The following is a 20,659-nucleotide window of genomic DNA, read 5'->3' as shown; positions in this document are numbered from 1 at the left end:
TTTCATTGTCATACAGAGGTGTACTTACTTTTAATAGGATTTCCTTCACTTTATGGTTGAACATTATTTTCAGATTCCTGCTCTCAATTTCTATTTAATCCCTTGGCATCAATGTACTTTCTAGATTTATGTCCAATGCTTTATTTTCCAATTTTAAATATATTTAGGCTGCTTACATTTCATGGGAGGACAAACCAGGGTAGAACATACACAGTGAATGGTAGAGAACTGAGGACTGTCGTAGAGCAAATGGATCTGGGAATACCGATCCATAATTCCTTGGAAGTGGCTTCACAGGTAGATAAAGAGAGCTTTTGGCACAATGGCCTTCATCAACAAAAGTACTGAGCACAGGAATTGGGATATTATGTTGAAGTTGCAAGAGACTTTGCTGAGGCCAGATTTGGAGTATGTGTGCAGTTCTGGTCACCTACCTGCAGGAAACATAGAAATAAGATTTAAAGAGTCCGGAAGAAGTTTACAAGGATGTGGCTCAAACCTGAGGACCTCAGTTACAGGGATTGGCTGAATAAATTAGGACTTAATTCCCTGGAGCATAGGAGAATGAGGGGAGTATTGATAGGGGTATTAGAGGTATTGAATATTGAGGTATTGATAGAGGTATTCGAGGTGGTGGGGTTGAGGGGTATGTCTCTACCAAAGGAGGTGTAAGGTACTCCTTTCCACTCGCTTGCAGGTCACCCCTTGGCCAAGGTGTGGCACCTGCTTAACCCCGCTGCCCCCGATCAGAGTCACGTGAGGCCATGGGAGCAGGTGGTGGATGTTCGTATGAGCAGCTGGTTATGTGACCACTGACGCCAGGCAGACCATCTCTGAAGAATATTTATAATGGCTGGAGTCATCCATCTTGTAAAGACAAGGCCTAGAAGAAGACAATGGTAAAACACTTCTGTAGAAAAATTTGCTGAGAATAAGCATGGCCATAAGACTGTGATCGTCATGGCATACAAGATGGTACGGAATGAAGATGATGGTGATATAAAATTATGAGGAATATAGATAGGGTGAATGCATGCCAGCATTTTTTAATCTCAGGTTGGGTGAGACAAGAACTGGACATCATAGGTTTAGGTTGAAAGGTGAATTATTTAAGAGGAATCAAAGGGCGATCTTCTTCAAACAGAAAGTGGTGTGAATTTGGAATGAGCTACCAGCATAAGTGATAGATGTGGGTTCAATTATAACATTTAAGAGAAGTTTTGGTAGTTACATGGATGAGAGAGGTATGGAGGTCTATACTCTAGGTGAAGGTAGATGGCATTAAGTGGAAAACCAGGCTGAAGATTGCTCTAGTATATATAGATTTCTCTCAATTTATTACAAGTTTAAACCTTCCCCACTTCTCCATTTCTCCCTTCTGATGGGACATCCTGGGTCAGGCAGAGCCGATTCCTGGAGTACAGGTCCTTTTTGTCTCAAAGTTCCATGAACAAGAACCTCTTTTTACCCCATTAGCCCTTCCACCATTTGTTAATTCTGCCTGTTTCTGTGTCAGTTTGCAAATGGCTCAGTTAGTGACCCAAAGATGATTACCTTTGAGCTCCTGTTTTAATGCAGAGTCAAACTCCTGAAACACTTCCTCCCTATCTCTGTCGATGTTGGTTGTTCTGACATGGGCAACAGCAAGACTTACACCTTCCCTTTCCAAGTTCCTCACCAACTTTCTTCAAATATTCCTTCATGAGGCACGTTCATTTAGGGTTCCGTGTTCCTTGTGATACAGGTGCCAACTATTACCCTTCATCATCATCAGTATGTGCCCTGTCATATGACGTGAGCGATTATGGTCTATCGACCATGATTGTCCTTGGCAAATTTCTTCTACAGAAGTGACTTGCCTTTGCCTTCTTCTGGGCAGTGTCTTTCTAAGTCAGGTGACCCCTCTCATTATTAATAAATATCTTTGGAAATTGTCATCAATCGCAGAACCAGGACTTGTGATGTGCACCAGCTGCTTGTACGACCATCCACCACCTGCTCCCATGGCTTCATGTCACCCTGATTGTGGTGGGGAAGGGGCACTAAGCAGGTGCTACACCTTGTCCGAGGGCATTCTAGCAGAGGGAAGGAATGCTTTACACCTCCTTTGGTAGAGATATATCTCCACCATGCCCCCTCTGTCTCATACCCCCTCATTCTCCAACAGTCCAGGGAATAAAGTCCTAAAGTATTCAACCTTTCCCTTTATCTCAGGTCCTCAAGTCCACGACAATATCCATGTAAACTTTCTTGCACGTCTTTCTCTGAAAGAACTCATGTAACGGTACCTGGACGCCAGTTCTAATACTGGTCACTGGGGTGAGAGGCATGGAAGGAGCAAGTTGTAGTGGGCTTCAGCTAGAAGAGACTTGAACCAGATTACAGAAGTTTCTTGTGCCTGCTTCTATGCAGGGGAGGGGACCAAATAATGAGCACACTCCCTGACATATGTCACAACGATAGTGCTTCAACTTCTTGATAAAGCTGAGTGCTCCTGGGCTGAGCCCATAAGATAAGAAGAGAAATGCGCCGACAGTGTCAGTGACTGCGCCTGTTCCGACATGTCACTGTGCGTTGCAGACCTGATGCTGGAATAATCCACAGCTGGCTGGAATGTCTCTCATATGCTTCAGGAAAGTGAGTAACAAGCTTTTCTTCTGTTGAAAGTAGGTGAAGCCAGGTTCTGAACAAGAGAGGAACGAAGATTCCGGTGTAGGTGGGCTCCGAAACCCGAACCAGTTTTCCTGGGAATATTGTAAAGTTAGAGTCAGTGGTTGGGATATTCCCTCAAAAGTGGCATCGGTTCTCGGCTCTCCACTGCCAGAGGGACTGTGAGGGAGTTAGAAGAAGAGTATGGTGTTTACAGAGAGAAGGTCAAGTTGTTTATCGTGAACTGCACTTTTATATCCGGTTTCATTGTTATCCCTCAATGTGGATGGAGCTCTTGAGAATTGTAAACCTGAAGCAAAAACATGGGTAGATTCAGCAAGCAGGTAACTGCGAGATAATTCTGCAGCTCTATGCTCAGTGGCCAGGTGATCACACTACTACTGTACAGGCAATTGCAAAGCCTTCGTTCTGGGGAACTGGATTTAATGCAGATTTCTCTGTAATTCAGGAATGTCTACTTTACAGCAGATATACTACAGTACAAGCACAGGAACATACCCTTGGGCCCACAGTGTTTCTGCTATCCATGATGCCAAATGAAACTAATCCCATGTTATTCTGTAGTTACTTACGCTCAGTAGCCACTTTAGTAACCACCTCCTGTACCTAATAAAGTGGCCACTGAGTGTACGTGCCTGGTGCTCTGCTGCTGTAGCCCATTCGCTTCAAGGTTCAAAGGGCTTTGCGGTCAGAGATGCTCTCCCGCAAACCACCCTTGTAATGCAGGGTTATTTGAGTTATTGTCACCTTCCTGTCAGCTTAAACCATTAGTCCATTATTCTCGGACTTCTCTCATTAATGAGGCATTTTTACCCGCAGAACTGTCACTCCCTGGAATTTTTTTTTTGTTTTTCACACCATTCTCTGTAAACTGTAGAGCAGGGGTTCCCGCTGGGGTCCAAGGACCTCTCGGTAAGGCTCTGTGGCATAGATAAAAAACCTGGGAGCCCCTGTTATAGAGGCTGAAAATCCCAGGAGATCATCAGTTTCTGAGATACTCAAACCACCCCATCTGGCACCAACGATCATTCCACGGTCAAGGTCACTAAGATCACATTTCTTCCCCATTCTGATGTTTGATCTGAACAGCACCTGAGCCTCTTGACCATGTCTGCATGCTTTTATGCATTGAGTTGCTGCTACATGATTGGCTGATTAGATACTTGCAATAACAAGCAGGTGTACCTAATAAAGTGGCCACTGAGCGTATAAAACCCTGGTTAGACCATGCTTGGAATATTGTGTTCAGTTCTGATCGCCTCACTATAGGAAGGATGTGGAAGCTTTAGAGAGGGTGCAGAAGAGGTTTGCCAGGATGATGCCTTATGAAGATAGGTTGAGTGAGCTATGGCTTTTCTCTTTGGAGTGAAGGAGGATTAGCGATGTAGAAGATAAGAAGGGGCATATATAAAGTGGATATCCAGAGACTTTTTCCCAGGGCAGAAATAGCTAATGTGAGATGGCATAATTTTGGGATGAAGTGTAGGGGAGAAGCGAGAGGTAGGTTCTTTCTACAGAGAGTAGTGGTTGCATAGAAAGCCATGGCCAGGGTAGTGGTAGAGACAGATACATTGGAGTCATTTAAGAAAGGTTTAAACAGACACATGGATGAAACAAAATTTGAGGCTTCTGTAGGATGTCTGGGTTAGATTGACCTTACAGTAGGTTAAAAGTTTTGCACAACATCGTAAGCTGAAGGGCCTGAGGCATGCAGAACATAGCATCCTATGTTCTAAGTACTTACAAACTGGCTAGCTCCAATCCTTGCACTTGGTGTTTTAGCTAGACCACTGATACCTCATTTACTTTAAGTAATCATGAGTTAAAATTCAGATGGTGGCTCAGCCCTGCTCCTTGTACTTTGTCAAGGAGCCTTGTCAACTGACAGAATCTACCACAGTGATGCATGGAGGTCAATTGATATATCGGTGGAAAAACAATTGTCTGGATAGGATGATGAGTGGTAACATTCATCCAAGGAGCTCTTGGAATGTGCAGCTTTGAAGTAAATGAGTAATGCATGAGTCACACTGCTAAGCAGAATGGGCTGGTTATTATTGTTGGTGTCAGTGTAGACAAATTGGCCCAAGTGTGTCTGACATCACCACAATGACTATGCTTACTGACTCGGGGATCAGGAGGAACTGGGGTTATGTCGGGCATACAGAAGTGCAACATTTCCTTATAACTTTTTTTTAAAGTTCCAGAGCGTGCCATGCAGAGGGTATTGGGCGGAATGGCCCTGCCACCGCCACACTGCCCCTGAGGCCCAGGTTTCAACCTGACCTCCGATGCTGTCCGTGTGGAGTCTGCAAGGTGTCCCTATGACCAAGTGGGCTCCCTCCTGCTCCTTTTCTTCCCATGTCCCAAAGATGTGCAGGCTAAATGGTTTCTGTAAATTATCCTACTTGGGGATAAAATAGCAGAATAATTAGGGGGGAGTTGATGGGCAGATATGAAAGTGAGTCTATTCCAGGGAAACCAGAGGAGGCAGGATGGGACTGATTGGATTACACCTCCAGGATCTAGCATGGATCTTATAGGCTGAATAACCTTCTTCCTCCTCCTCTATTCCCCACTCTAACTTTTTGCCTCTTCCCACCTGCCTGTTACTTCCCCCAGTTCTCCTTCTCTTCCCCTTTCTCTCCTCTCCTATCAGAATCTTTCTTCTCCAGCCCTCATCTATCACCTTCCAGCTAGCCTCCTTCGTCTCTCTCCCCACTTTTTTTTATTCTGGTATCTTCCACAATCCTTCTCAGTTCCGAAGAAGGGTCTTGGCCTGAAATGTTGGCTGTTTATTCATTTCCATAGATGCTGCCTGACCTGCTGGGTTCTTCCAGCATTTTTTGCGTATTGCTTTAGATTTCCAGCATCTGCGGACTTTCTCTTGTTTATGAGTAATCTTCTGCCCTGTTATAAGTAAACTGAAGTTAATCAGCGTGTTACATAGTCCAACACCCCGACGACTCCCATCGGCAACATTGAGATAAGCAATGAACTAATCTGTTTACTTCGTGGAGCAATTTCAGCTGAATGTCAGAAACAGTTTCTAACTAGTTCACATCACAGTGGAGGAACAGCATTCCAGCCAGTGGTAGGGATAAGGAATCGCCACGGGTCAACTGTGTTGAAGGGCAAAGAGAGAGAGGAATGAGGAACGAGCACTGTAAAGACAGGACAGTGTTGCTGGAACCTCACATTTCATCCCAAAGACAGGGAAAAGGAAGGCAGATCTTGTTTTCCAATGAGCCTGGCTGGCTTGTTACATTGCACACAAACTATGGCAATACTGAAAGCCCTGCATAGTCTGGGAGATACTAAATTAAAAGTCCAAATGGCTTCATCTTGCTCCGGTTTCTGGGCTATTAAACCAAGGTCCCAGCTGCTCGCAGCTTCCGAATGGGACTTAGAGGTAGAGTTAAAGGAGAAACCATTGCAGGGATATTAGGAAAGAGCTGAGGACTGGAACAAATAGAAAGGCCCCCAGGTGAAGCTTGCTAGGCTGAATGGCTTTCTGCGCTCTAGTCTTTAACCAGTCCGTGACATGCTGACGATGCCAGAGTACGGTTTGCCAGCTGAGTCCTGCTGGTGTTTTGGCCCACAATTATAGCACCACCAAGCGCCCTGGTGTTTCTGGAATCTTGCTCTGCACTAGAGTGGCTGCTGCAATGGCTTGGAAACAACAGTCACACTTTGAATCAGAATCAGGAATAACATGAGATTTGTTAACTTTACGGCAACAGTACGATGCAGCACATGATAATATAGAAAACAACTGTGAATTACAGTAAATATATATACAGTATATATATAAACCCTTTAAATTAAACAAGTCATACAAAAACAAAAATAAATAAGGTAAATAAGAAATATTTAAATAAATATTTTATATATACGTGTGTGTGTGTGTGTGTGTGTGTGTGTGTGTGTGTGTGTGTGTGTGTGTGTGTGTGTGTGTGTGTGTATAAAGAGATTAAATAATAAATAAATAAATAAATATTCCTGAGTTCCATATCCATTCAGAAATCGTATAGCAGGGGGGAAGAAGCTGTTCCTGAATCACTCAGAGTGTGCCTTCAGGCTTCTGTACCCCCTTCCAGCTGGTAGCAATGAGAAGGGGGCCTGTCCTGGGTGGTGGGGGGACTTAATGAGGCACCACTACTTGATGATGTCTTAGATACTGCAAGTACCCATGATGGTACTCGATTTACAACTCTCTGCAGCTTACTTTGATCACGTGCAGTAGTAATGCCCCCCACCCCCATACCAGACAGTGAGGCAGCCAGATAGAATGTTCTCCATGGCACATCTGTAGAGATGTGAGAGTTTGTAGTCAGTTCATTAACAATGAAGATCGTTTTAGTATTTTTATGTATTGCACTGTACTGCTCTGCAAAGCTGCAAATTTCATGACATATCATTTGTTTGTTATGTGCCATGTCGTATGATGTGGCCGATCGTGGTCTTTCCATGACCATGACTGTCCTTGGCAAATTTTCCTACAGAAGTGGTTTGCCATTGTCTTCTTCTGGGCAGTGACTTTACAAGACGGGTGAACCCAGCCATTATCGATACTCTTCAAAGATTGTCTGCCTGGTATCAGTGGTCGCATAGCCAGGACTTGCGATCTGTGCCAGGTGCTCATATGACCATCCCATGGCTTCATGTGACCCTGATCGTGGGTGGGATGTGGAGGGCTAAGGAGATGCTATACTTTGCCCAAGGGTGACCTGCAGGCTAGAGGAGGGAAGGAGCGCCTTACACCTCCTTTGGTAGAGACGTACCACCACCAGTGCCATAATAAATCTATAATCAGCAATAATAAAATGAATTCTGATTCAGAACATTACAGCATAAAGGCTGTTATGTTCTCCACACTTTTTCAGATCCCGTGAGATGCAAATTCAGGACAATCCTGAGGAAAGGTTACTTGCTTCTCATCTCTGGATAGTGATTACTTAGATTATGTAGCCTTTTGACGTGTGACAAGAAGGACAATAAGTGAAAGTGGTGCAGGGGTGAGGGTTGGGAGTGCTATTAGCACTTTATCGCACTATGATCTATTTGCTTTGCTTGTTGATATCCCAGATACTTATATGTCTTATATTCTGCTGCTCTGTTTCATATTCTACTAGCTCTTTTGCACCTTTCTTTATGGTTAATGTTCTGAACTAGTCCAAAGTTCCTGTTTATACCTTTAGAAAATAGTTCTACATTTTCACAAAATCTTCTGAGATCTCCTGGGAAAAGACACAGCAATCCTTCACATTCTACCTGGAGATAGACACAGCGTTTAGCATCTGAAGACAGTTCTCACTGAGAAATCGCCTCACCAACCTACACTTGGACCATAGCTCTCCACACCCTCCCATCCACACTTCTCCTAAATGTTGCAATCGAACCGACATCTACCACTTACACTGGCAGCTCGTTCCACACTCTTACCACCCTCCGAAAGAAGAAGATTCCCCTCAGGTTCCCATTCAGAATTTCACCTTTCACCCTTAACCCAAGACCTCTAGTTCTCTTCTCACTTCCCTCTTTGTCGGGTCTAAGTCCTGGAAATCCACCCTCAGTGGAACTCCTTCACCACAAACTGCAGTGTTTCAAGAAGATGACTCACCATCACCTTCTCAAGGGCAGTGAGATATGTAGCAGTAAATGAAGGCCTTACCTTCAACAGCCTCATTCAGTAAATGAATTAAATAAAAATCCATCAAAATATCTTGATAGTGCTGGCTCGGGTGATGCAATTTCTATTCGTCCTTCATACAGTGTGTGTACCAGGCAACGCTGTCCTCCCTCCAGCACCTCCCATCCCAGAGAGGTGGCACCTTCACACGCTGCCATGAAATACAGGAGTTCACTACACGAGCAATTAATTAACAATCAGCTAAACACCCACAACGATGCAGAAATGTTCTGTTTGTGCACATAGACCTATTGTCAAGATTACACTTCTGGTGATGCTGCTATGTTAGTGAAGCCCTGGGGAAACTCTCGACTGTTTGTAGAGAATTTTAATCTGCTGAAGCTGCCTTCAAGATAAGATAGCCAACAGCACAGTCAAAACATAAGTGTTCACCGAACAGAGGCCCGGTTGCATCAGACATAAGGGTCACTCCCACTGTCACAAGTGTTTGTACACGGCCTCTTTCCCAAAGACGCTCTCCAGAGAAAATAACTGCTGGCACCCTGATCCATGCCCTTCAAGAGCCAGATCCCTGAGCTCCACCAGGAAAAGTCAGGGCAGGGGTTCCCAACCTGATGTCCATGGATCTCTTGCTTAATGGCATTGGTCCATGGCATAAAGAAGTTTGGGAACCTTGAGTTAGAAGTCAAGTTTATTGTCGTTTCGACCATAGACTGCTGGTACAGTACACAGTAAAAACGAAACAATGTTCCTCCAGGACCCTGGTGCTACATGAAACAACACAAAACTACACTAGACTATGTGAGACAGCACAAGGCTACACTGGACTATGTAAAACAACATGAAAGCTGCACTAGACTACAGACCTGCACAGGACTACATAAAGTGCACAAAATAGTGCAGGCCAGTACAATAATTAATAAACAAGACAATAGGCACAGTAGAGGACAAATTACAATATAATGATAAACGATGTAGATGTCTGTCTAGACTCTGAGTATTGAGGAGTCTGATGGCTTGCAGGAGGAAACTGTTGCACAGTCTAGTCGTGAGAGCTCGAACCTTTTGCCAGATGGCAGGAGGGAGAAGAGTTTGTATGAGGGGTGCATGGAGTCCTTCATAATGCTGTTAACTTTGCGTATGCAACGTGTAGTGTAAATGTCTGTAATAGCGGGAAGAGAGACCCCGATGATCTCCTCAGCTGACCTCACTATCCGCTGCAGGGTCTTGCGATCCGAGACGGTGCAATTCCCAAACCAGGCAGTGATGCAGCTGCTCAGGATGCTCTCAATACCACCTCTGTAGAATGCAGTGAGAATGACATGTGAGAGTTCGACTTTTCTCAGCCTTCACAGAAAGTAGAGACGCTGCTGGGCTTTCTTGGTTGCGGGGTTTTGACCTGAAATGGTAACCATTTCTTTCCTCCCACTGATGCTGCCTGACTTGCTGAGTTCTTCTAACAGTTTATTTGCTTCAGATTCTAGCAACTGCAGTCTCCTGTGCTTCCACTAGTTACCGTTGGTTATCTACCTGATACGAGCAGAAGGTTTATGTTTTATATCTTAACCAGTAGAACAAAAGCAGAGGATTTATTTGATTGTTAGGAAAAATTCAAGATGCCAGATTGTTTATTGTCATTCTTCAGTACACGAATAAAGGAGAATAAAATTGTTATCCCAGCTCTGAAGCAGCATAAAATAAACACAATAAGCATAATAACATAACAAATATAAATATAAAGGCAATCCTATAAAATACAATGTACAAACAACTGCTGACTTACTGCCAACGTACTGCCCTCTACTGTGCCTAATGTCTTGTTTATTATTTATTGTAATGCCTGCACTGTTTTGTGCACTTTATGCAGTCCTGGGTAGGTCTGTAGTCTAGTGTAGTTTTTGTGTTGGTTTATGTGGTTCAGTGTAGTTTTTGTAGCACCATGGTCCTGAAAAACATTGTCTCGTTTTTACTGTGTACTGTACCAGCAGTTATGGTCAAAATGACAATAAAAAGTGACCTGACTTAAGTGTGGCCGTACATACATAAGATTAGCTTATATACATTACAACATGCACAAAATGCTGTAGCAACTCAGCAGCTCAGGCAGCATCTATGGAGAGGAATAAACAGATGATGTTTTGCGCTGAAACCCTTGATCAGGATTGGAAAAGATCCTCTTCCATTGCCGTCCCGATAAAGTGTAAGGTGACTCTGATAGAAACTGGTAAAGTGACAAAGTGACTCCTGGCAAGAAGAACTCTTCTCAGTAGCAGCTGGGCACACGAAAACACAATAGGTCAGTGGCTGTCGCTGTAGGTGTGAGATGTGGAGTGTAAAACGTGGGGGGAGGTGGAGAGTTCTGAGGGGTTGTGGAGAGAGTGGCTGATGTGAGTTGAATTGAATTGGCTTTATTTCTTACATCCTTCACGTATGTGAGGAGTAAAATATTTACGTTACGTCACCATCTGAATGTGCAATGTGCAAACTTTAGTAATAGTATGTACAGTAAGATATATAACAGAACAGTTAATATAGCTTAGAAATACAATTGTGTCAGTGGGAATTAATCAGTCTGCTGGCCTGGTGGAAGAAGCTGACCCAGATCCTGTTGGTCCTGGCTTTTATGCTGTGGTACCGTTTCCCGGGTGGTAGCAGCTGGAACAGCTTGTGCTTGGGGTGACTCAGGTCCCCAATGATCCTTCGGGCCCTTTTTACACACCTGTCACTGTAAATGTCCTGAGCAGTGGGAAGTGCATATCCACAGATGTGTTGGGCTGTCTGCACCACTCTCTGCAGAGTCCTGCGATTGAGGGAAGTACAGTTTCCATACCAGGCGGAGATACAGCCAGTCAGGATGCTCTCAATTGTGCCCCAAGGAAAGTCTTCAGGATTTGAGGACTTCTTCAACCGTCTGAGGTGGAAGAGGCGCTGATGTGCTTTTTTCACCACACAGCTGGTACGTACAGACCATGTGAGATCCTCGGTGATGTGTACACCAAGGATCTTGAAGCGGTTCACCCCCTCTACCTCAGACCCATTGATGTCCACAGGGGTGAGCCTGTCTCCATTCCTCCTGTAATCCACAACCAGCTCCTTTGTTTTTGTGATGTTGAGGGAGAGGTTGTTTTCTTGACACCACTGTGTCAGGGTGATGACTTCTCCTCTGTAGGCTGCCTCGTTATTTGAGATGCAGTGGTAGTAAAAGGTACCTAATAAAAAGCAGGAGTGAAAATAAAATGCACGATGACTTTAAGCAGTGAAGTGGATTAATATTTGAAAATTGTATGTTGGTTGCTGTAGAATGCTCAGAATCTTATCAGAAAGGATAACACTTCAAAGGAGATGAAGAGTCAGTCTTGATTTTTTCTATTGAACCGGTTGTTATTTGACTCAGATCTGAAAGTGCTTTTGCTAAACTAGGCTGTCCCTTTACCACTGATGCTTGTAATCTCCTGTCACGGGGAATTAGAATCTGATCTTCCACAACAGAACTGTCCAAGCCAAACTTCAGTTCTTCACATCCTCATCATTTCACCTTGAGATATTCCGGTAAAAATTAAACCATAAGGCAAGGGAGCAGATTTAGGCTATTTGACCCATCGAGTCTGCTCCACCATTCCATCGTAGCTGATTTACTTTCCCTCTCCACCCCATTCTCCTGCCCTTTTTCTGTAACCTTTCATACCCTTCTGATCAAGAACCTCTGCTTTAAATATACCCAGTGACTTGGCCGCCAGAGCTGTCTGTGTCAATGAATTCCACAGATTCACCACTCTCTGGCGAAAGAAATTCCTACCCATCCCTGTTCTAAAGGGACGTCCTTGTGAGCTGAGGGTGTACCCTCTGGTTTTAGACTACCCCACTATAGGAAACACCCTCTTCACTTTCACTCTATTTCGACCTTTCAATATTCAATAGGTATCAATGAGATTCCCCCTCATGTTTCTAAAATCCAGTGAGTAGAAGCCCAGAGCCATCCAACACTCCTCACCCATTAATCCTGTCATTTCTGGGATCATTCTCATGATCCTCCTCTGGACCCTCTCCAATGCCAGCACACCCATTCTCAGACAAAGGCCAAAAACTGCTCACAATACTGAAAGTGCAAGTCTGGCCGATGCTTTATATAGCCTCAGCATTACATCTTTGGTCCATAATGCAATTATATTGGCCCAGAAAGCAACCTGCTCTCCTCACTGCTGTTTCCATGCTGCTTGGGTTAATCGGGAATACAGGGGTCATTTCTGACTGGTACAGCTCCTAGACTAAGTGCAGCCAGACGAGGAAGGTAGCTGGTACTGGGAAGGATGTCGTAATGCTGAGGGGTTGAGTTAGTGAGATAACAGGAAAATGGATTGAACTCAGAGAAACCCAGGGTGGAAGTGACCAACACAAGGGGGCATAACCTTAAGGTAGTTAGATGGAAGTATAAGGGGATGTCAGCGTTAAGTTCTTTAAATAGAGTGGTGAGTGCGTGGAACGTCCTGCCAGGAGTGGTGGTAGGGGCAGGTACATTGGGGAAACTCTTAGATCGGCACATGGATGATAGAAAAATGAAGGTTATGTCAGAGGAAGGGTTAGATTGAGCTTAAGAGTAGGTTAAAAGGTCAGCACAACATCATGAGCTGGAAGGCATGAACTCTGCTGTTGTGGTCTAAGTTCTCCTTTCTTAAAGAAGAGGAATATATTAGAGATGTAGGGCATTATGAATTGTGAAAACTGCACAAGGAACACCTTGGCAGGGTGATGGCTGGATCACTGCGTCTGTTAGTTGATGAGTGATCACTGGATTTAACGATGATGGTTGGAATAGGACACTTTTGAAATGAAGCGACTTCAAAACCCAAATGCCCCATTTTCTTTTCTTCAAGCAGACTGTAAACATGGCGTGTGAAAATTCGTAATGATCTAAGCTGGTTTTGACGTAGACATGAAACTTCGCAGTCTGCGTACCGCTAGGGTCCTCTTTCACCTGTCTTGTGCCTCCTCCACTACGGGTTCTCCTACACATGGAATGCGAGGTTGTACAAATATGCAGCTCCTTTTAGCTCGTCGCTCCTCACAATAAATTTAGAAGCTATGGAAATGCCTGGAATTTGACTGTGACAAATGAGATACTGTTGGTGGCGCTAAGATGGAGAAGCCTGAGTCTGGAGACCTAGCTTATTGAGTTTACTGAGGCCTTGTGTGACTTAAACCTTGTAGGTCTTTCATTGATTCCGTTATGGTTATTATTCTCTTGGTTTATCGATTATGCCCACAAGTAAATGTATCTCAGGGTTTTTTATATGGTGACATGTATGTACTTTAATAATAAAATTTACTTTGAACTTTGAACTCTTAGATTAGATTAGATTCAACTTCATTGTCATTGTGCCGAGTACAGATACAAATCCAATGAAATGCAGTTAGCATCTAACGAAAAATGCAAAGAATAGTGTTATTTACAAAATAACTGTAAATATAAAGTAAGTACTACAGCACACAAATATAAAAGTACTGAGACAGTACAATATGGGTGCAATACTGTTTAGCACTGTGACGTGAGGTTCAGCAGGGTCACAGCCTCAGGGAAGAAGCTCTTCCTGTGCCTGCTGGTGTGGGAGCAGAGGCTCCTGTAGCGCCTACTGGATGGGAGGGGAGTCAAAAGACCATGGTTAGGGTGAGATGCATCCTTGATAATGCTTTTCACCCTGCCCAGGCAGTGTTTATGGTAGATGTTCTCAATGGTGGGCAATTGGGTGCCGATAATCCACTGGGCAGTTTTCACCGCACACTGGAGTGCTTTGCGGTCCGATACGGGACAATTGCCATGCCACACTGAGATGCAGTTGGTGAGTATGCTCTCAATGGTACAGTGGTAAAAGTCCATCAATATCCTGGGACAGAGGTGAGCTTTCTTGACGCTCCACAGGAAATAAAAGTGCTGTTGCGCCTTTTTGATCAGGATGGAGGAGTTCAGGGACCAGGTGAGATCCTCGGAAATGTGGACACCAAGGAACTTGGAGCTTGATACACACTCCACTACAGCTCCATTGATGTAGATGGGGACGTGAGTGTGGCTCCCAGCATGCCTGAAGTCCACAACAATCTCCTTGGTCTTCTGGGTGTTAAGGGCCAGGTTGTTGTTAGCACCTGAGAGCTGCCCGTGTTGAGAAACTAGAATCAGAAGCAGGTTTGTTATCACTGACTTATGTGGTGAAATTTGTTGTTTTGTGGCAACAGTGCAGTGCAAGACCTAAAAATGACAGTAAAATTACAAAAGTACTGAGTGCAAAAGAGGAATAGTGAGGTAGAGTTCATGGGTTCATGGACCGATCATCAATCTGATGGCAGAAGGGAAGAAGCTGATCGGACATATTGAGTGTGGATCCCCAGGCTCCTGTACCTGCTCCCTGATGGTAGTAAGGAGAAGAGGGCATGTCTCAGATGGTGAGAGTCCTTAATGATGGTGGCATCTTCTTGAGGCATCGCCTTTTGAAGATATCGTCGATGTTGGGAAGGGTTGCACCTGTGATGGAGATGCAAGAACCATCAGACTGAGCTTTCCTGACTGACCAAAGCATGGAGAAAGACAGGAGACTCTAAGAGACTCAAGTCAGTGATTAACTCAATTTAAACGTTGGCCTGAAGCCAACAGACTGACCACTGGGGAAGCAATAGCACAGCACTAATCCCCTCAGAGAGAAGCTGTTTGCTTTTGTTGAGTCTCAATTAACAGCTAGCGCCCGGTCAAATTCGCAAAACAATAGCACTTTATTTTATTTTGGGCCTGGGAACAAAACCGATTGCAGTGCATTCCTGAATCTGTCGGGAACACTCAAGCGTGACCCAGTTGAAAGCAGAGCGTGAAACGGTGCTGACAAGTTAACTGTGACACATGAGGAATTTCTGTCTGTGTGCAGAGCTCTCACAGGGTACGAGCGGACAGGGGCCTGACCAGGAGCTGAACTGCTACCACAACAATGCTAACACTTGTTTGTCTACACACCGTGCAATACTGAGCGTCAGACTCAGAGACTAACATGGGGTTTCACGAACATAAATGAACAAACTCTGGTTTGCCATTTTTACATGGAACCATAACCACATAATTGACTAGTGCACTAAAATATCTTGAGATAGAACTATATTTGGTGGCTGCTTTAGTAGGTACCTCCTGTACCTAATAAAGTGGCCACTGAGTGTATGTCATCGGTCTTCTGCTGCTGTAGCCCATCCACTTCAAGGTTTGATGTGTTGTGCATTCAGAGATGCTCTTCTGCACGTCACTGTTGTAATGTGTGGTTATTTGAGTTACTGTTGCCTTCCTGTCAGCTCGAACCAGCCCGGCCATTCTCCTCTGACCTCTCTCGTTAACAAGGTGTTTTCACCCACGGAGCTGTCACTCACTAGATCGGCAGATTCTGTGAAACTCAAACCACACTGTCTGGCACCAACAGTCATTCCACAGTCAAAGTTCCTGAAGTCACGTTTCTTCCCCATTCTGATGTTTGGTCTGAACGACAACTGAACCTCTTGTCCATGTCTGCATGCTTTTATGCATTGAGTTGCTGCCACATGATTGGCTGATTAGGTACTTGCATTGAGGTGAACAGAAACTTCTTCAATTGTTTCTCTTACTCAAGGCTGAGATTTTTGGATGTTAAATGAATCATGAGATATAGGGATCAGGAGGGCAAGATGAGGAATGAAGCACAAGATTAATCTGATTGTATAGGTGATGGGGCTTTGCGAGAATGTGTCATCCACCTATGCTCTTTGAAATTTTGTTGTTAAATGGGGCAACATGGAAGGCAATGTAGTCAGCAAGGGAATACTGTATGCTTTAAAGGATTCAAAGTATTATCGAAGTATGTATAAATTATACAACCTTGAGATTTTGTCTGCTTACAGGCAGCCACAAAGCAAAAAACCCAAATGAACCCTAATTTTAAAAAAAATGACCAACACCTAATGTGCAGAGAGAGAGAAATAAAACACAAATCATGCAACCAATAAAAGCAAGTGACAGCATTCAGACTACATTGATTCCATAGACCCAAATCCTGGAGCAGCCAGAGTAGGCCCATAGCCCCAGTCTCAGTTCATCGCACGGCGGGGCAAATCGACGTGAAGCTCGCAGACCTGAAGCACGTAGCAGCCGGAGCAGCCTCACGGCCTCATCGCCATGGAGAGAGGAGCAAACATCACGGAAGAACGAGCGGAATCAGCTCAACCCTCGGCCTCCGGTCCCAGCATCGTGAATGGTTGTTAAAATGCCAGGGGTAAAATTCAGAGAGACTGGGGAATCTCGGTGGACCTTGCTAAACCAGCCTGTCCTCTGCAAAGCAGCAAGCTACCGGGCCAATAGCATGTTGATTTGCATAAAATAAAAATTAGAGGAGATATGACACAGGTTTCAATGGTCTAGTCAGTTCACAACTCCAATGCTGCATCCTGATCTGATGCCAAGAAGTGAGAAAGACATTTAACTGCTGGAGACAACACAGAGAACTTCCAGAATACTAATTCCTGGTATCAAGAAAACACCAGATAAGAATAAGCTGTTGAATCCAGAGTAGTGTTGTCCGAGGGATAATGTTATTATAGAAAACTATTCATCCGATAGGGTATGTTACACTTGAAATTATTGGACTAGAAATTCACAATAAGTGGGACTGAAGCAGTAGAACAAGGGCACACAAATACTGACTGGGGATAATCTGTGGAATAAAGTTGCAGGTATTAGAGTGAGAGTAGGGATTATGGATGTGTTGAAACTGAATGTGAACACCAACCTGTTATGACCTTGCATTCTTGGATAATGAATTATCTAATAGAGCGCTTACTGTTATTGTGGGTGGCAAGGTGGATTTACGTTTCTACCAAAGGAGATGTAAGGTACTCCTTCCCGCCACTAGCCTGCAGGTCACCCTTGGGCAAGGTGTTGCACCTGCTTAGCTCCCCGATCAGGATCATGTGAAGCCATGGGAGCAGGTGGTGGATGGTTGTATGAGCAGCTGGTGCGTATCACAAGTCCTGGTTTTTGGAACGTAGAAGGTTGAGAGGGACTTGATAGAGGTATGCAAAATTATGAGGGTGATAGATAGAGTTGATGTGGATAGGCTTTTTCCATTGAGAGTAGGGGAGATTCAAACAAGAGGACATGAGTTGAGAGTTAGGGGGCAAAAGTTTAAGGGTAACACAAGGGGAAATTTCTTTACTCAGAGAGTGGTAGCTGTGTGGAACGAGCTTCCAGTAGAAGTGGTAGAGGCAGGTTCGGTATTGTCATTTAAAGTAAAATTGGATAGGTATATGGACAGGAAAGGAATGGAGGGTTATGAGCTGAGTGCGAGCCAGTGGGACTAGGTGAGAGTAAGCATTCGGCATGGACTAGAAGGGTAGAGATGGCTATTTCCGTGCTGTAATTGTTATATGGTTATGCGACCACTGACACCAGGCAGACAATCTCTGTAGAGTATTGATAACGGCTGGGGTCACCTGTCTTGTAAAAACTCTGCCCAGAAGGAGGCAATGACAAACCACTTCTGTGGAAAAATTTGCTAGGAACAATCGTGGTCAAAAGACCTTGATCGCTCACGTCACACTATTCGGCACATAATGAGGATGATAATGAGTATTATCAGCTGAAAATTTTAAAAAATTTGTCCTGTTCTTTGGATCACCCTTAAAGAGACAGTGACCAGCTTTTATTTATCACAAGCGCATCGAAATATTGAAACATACAGTGAAATGCGTTACTTGCATCAATGGCCAACCCAGTCCAAACATGTGCTGGCTCAGCCCACAAGTGTCACCAGCATAGCATACCCACAACTTATTAGCTCATCCCCACCTGTCTTTGAAATTTGGGAGGAAACTGGAGCACCCAGAGGAAACACATGCAGTCATGGGGAGAATGCACGAATTCTTACAGACAGCGGTGGAATTGAACCCCAATGGCTGATTGCTGATACTGTAAATCGTTACACTAGCATCAATCGCTTGGACTTCTCAGTGAGATTTGGGGGTGTTGTGGTTTATTAAACAAATTTAGAGCACGTGAGACTGGGGGTAATGTATAGAATGGAATGTGAGCTGCTTAATGGACTAAAAATATTGAAATACACTCTGTGGCCACTTTATTAGGTACACCAGTAGACTTGCTCATTCATTCAAATATCTAATCAGCCAATCATGTGGCAGCAACCCAATGTATAAAAGCATGCAGACATGGTCAAGAGCTTCAGTTGTTGTTCAGAATAAGCATCAGAATGGGAAAGTGACTTTGACTGTGGAATGATTTTTGGTGCCAGATGGGGTGGTTTGAGTATCTCAGAAGCTGCTGATCTGCTGGGATTTTCATGCACAACAGTCTCTAAAGCAGGAATTCTCAACCTGGGGTCCACGGACCCTTTGGTTAATGGTTGGGAAACCCTGCCGTAGAGATTACAGAGATGGTACAAAGACAAAAACAGACATCCGGTGAGTGGCAGTTCTGTGGGTGAAAATGCTTGGTTAATTAGAGAGGTCAGAGGAGACTGGTTCAAGCTGACAAGGAAGGCGACAGTAACTCAAATAACCACTTGCTATAACAGTGGTGTGCAGAAGAGCATCTCTGAATGAACAACACATCAAACCTTGAAGTCGACAGGCTACAGCCACAGAAGACTACATTGTGTCCCACTCCTGTACCTAATAAAGTGGCTACTGAGTGTAAGTGAGCCATTCTTGGGTTTGGAGTGGTGGATCAGTGCTGTGGTCTTGGCTGTTTAGTATCTATAGCAAAATTTTGGGTAAGAGGGCAAAATGCATTTGAACCAGGTTTGCCAAAGTGGGCAGCAGGAGGAGGAGAATGGAGAGAAGCTGTAGTTGGATATAAACCCTGCATTTGGTTCCACAATGGTGACTGACATAAGATTCTATCCTGATGTATTTAAGCTCTGCTGGTGACACAAAGTTTGGGGGAGTTGTGGATAGTGTGGAGGGCTGTCAGAGGTTACAGCAGGACATTGACATGATGCAAAACTGGGCTGAGAGGTGCCAGATGGAGTTCAACCCAGATAAGTGTGAAGTGGTTAATTTTGGTAGGTCAAATATGATGGCAGAATATAGTATTAATGGTAAGACTCTTGGCATTATGGAGGATCAGTGGGATCTTGGGGTCTGAGTCCATAGGACACTCAAAGCAGCTGCGTAGGTTGATTCTGTGGTTAAGAAGGTGTACAGTGTATTGGCCTTCATCAATCGTGGAATTGAATTTAGGAGCCGAGAGGTAATGTTGCAGCAATATAGGACCCTGGTCAGACCCCACTTGGAGTACTGTGCTCAGTTCTGGTCGCCTCACTACAGGAAGGATGTGGAAGCCATAGAAAGGTTGCAGAGGAGATTTACAAGGATGTTGCCTGGATTGGGGAGCATGCCTTATGAGAATAGGTTGAGTGAACTCGGCCTCTTCTCCTTGGAGTGACAGAGGATGAGAGGTGACCTGATAGAGGTGTACAAGATGATGAGAGGCATTGATCATGTGGATAGTCAGAGGCTTTTTCCCAGGGCTGAAATGGTCGCTACAAGAGGACACAGGTTTAAGGTGCTGGGGAGTAGGTACAGAGGAGATGTCAGGGGTAAGTTTTTTACTCAGTGTGGTGAGTGTCTGGAATGGGCTGCTGGCAACGGTGGTGGAGGCGGATACGATAGGGTCTTTTAAGAGCCTTTTAGATAGGTACATGGAGCTTAGAAAAATAGAGGGCTATAGGTAAGCCTAGTAATTTCTGAGGTTGGGACATGTTCGGCACAACTTTGTGGGCTGAAGGGCCTGTATTGCGCTGTAGGTTTTGTATGTTTCTATGTTTCTTTCAGTCTTGTTCAATTTTGCATTTTGAGTACAAACTATTGTTGCTTTGTGACTAATTATTTCCATACAACCAGAAGTTGTAGCTTCTGTTGGTGTACATTGGCAATCAAATACCAGTGGACGTGCATTTAAGATTCAGATACTGGAGGGCCAGGGAGGGGCAGTACCTCTGAAGAGGCTTGTTGTGTCCGTTCTAGGACAGCTCACTCACCTTCAGTCTCCACCGGACACGTCGCTCTCACCTGTGGCTCCAAGTAGCTGTTTGCATGTGACGGCGGCCACACCCCGGCACACCGTGTTGACAGGTGAGGGTAGCCGGCTGCCTCATACCCCAGTAGTTTAGGGAGGTGTCTGTGCCAGTATACAAAGCCAGCTTCGGCGGACTGGGCGGGTGAGATCTACAGTGAAACCCAACGGCCAGGAAGATGCTACTGCAATGCTCCGTGGAGAGCGAAGGGCATGACAAGGCACAGAAGACGTCATGGTCATCCACTGTAACC

At 44.5% G+C, this 20,659-nt stretch overlaps 1 protein-coding gene across 14 annotated transcripts in view; it reads left to right on the top strand.

Annotated features, from left to right (window-relative positions):
- Nucleotides 1-20,659, top strand: part of LOC140735009 (ankyrin-1-like) — a 454,172-nt gene that overhangs the window by 156,969 nt on the left and 276,544 nt on the right. Inside the window, exon 1 of one of the 14 annotated variants that reach the window (XM_073059869.1) lies at nucleotides 2,525-2,637. The exons of the other annotated variants lie outside the window; for them this stretch is intronic. Within the exon in view, the coding sequence (XP_072915970.1) occupies nucleotides 2,614-2,637 (24 nt within the window). The 5' untranslated portion in view covers nucleotides 2,525-2,613. Of the gene's footprint in view, nucleotides 1-2,524; nucleotides 2,638-20,659 lie in introns of those variants that run through there. 14 annotated transcript variants of the gene reach the window in all.

Source organism: Hemitrygon akajei, chromosome 1 (genome assembly GCF_048418815.1).
Source record: "Hemitrygon akajei chromosome 1, sHemAka1.3, whole genome shotgun sequence".
Classification (NCBI taxonomy): Eukaryota; Metazoa; Chordata; class Chondrichthyes; order Myliobatiformes; family Dasyatidae; genus Hemitrygon; species Hemitrygon akajei.
Note: the sequence above shows the minus strand (reverse complement) of the source record. Positions and strands in the feature narration are given on the sequence as shown.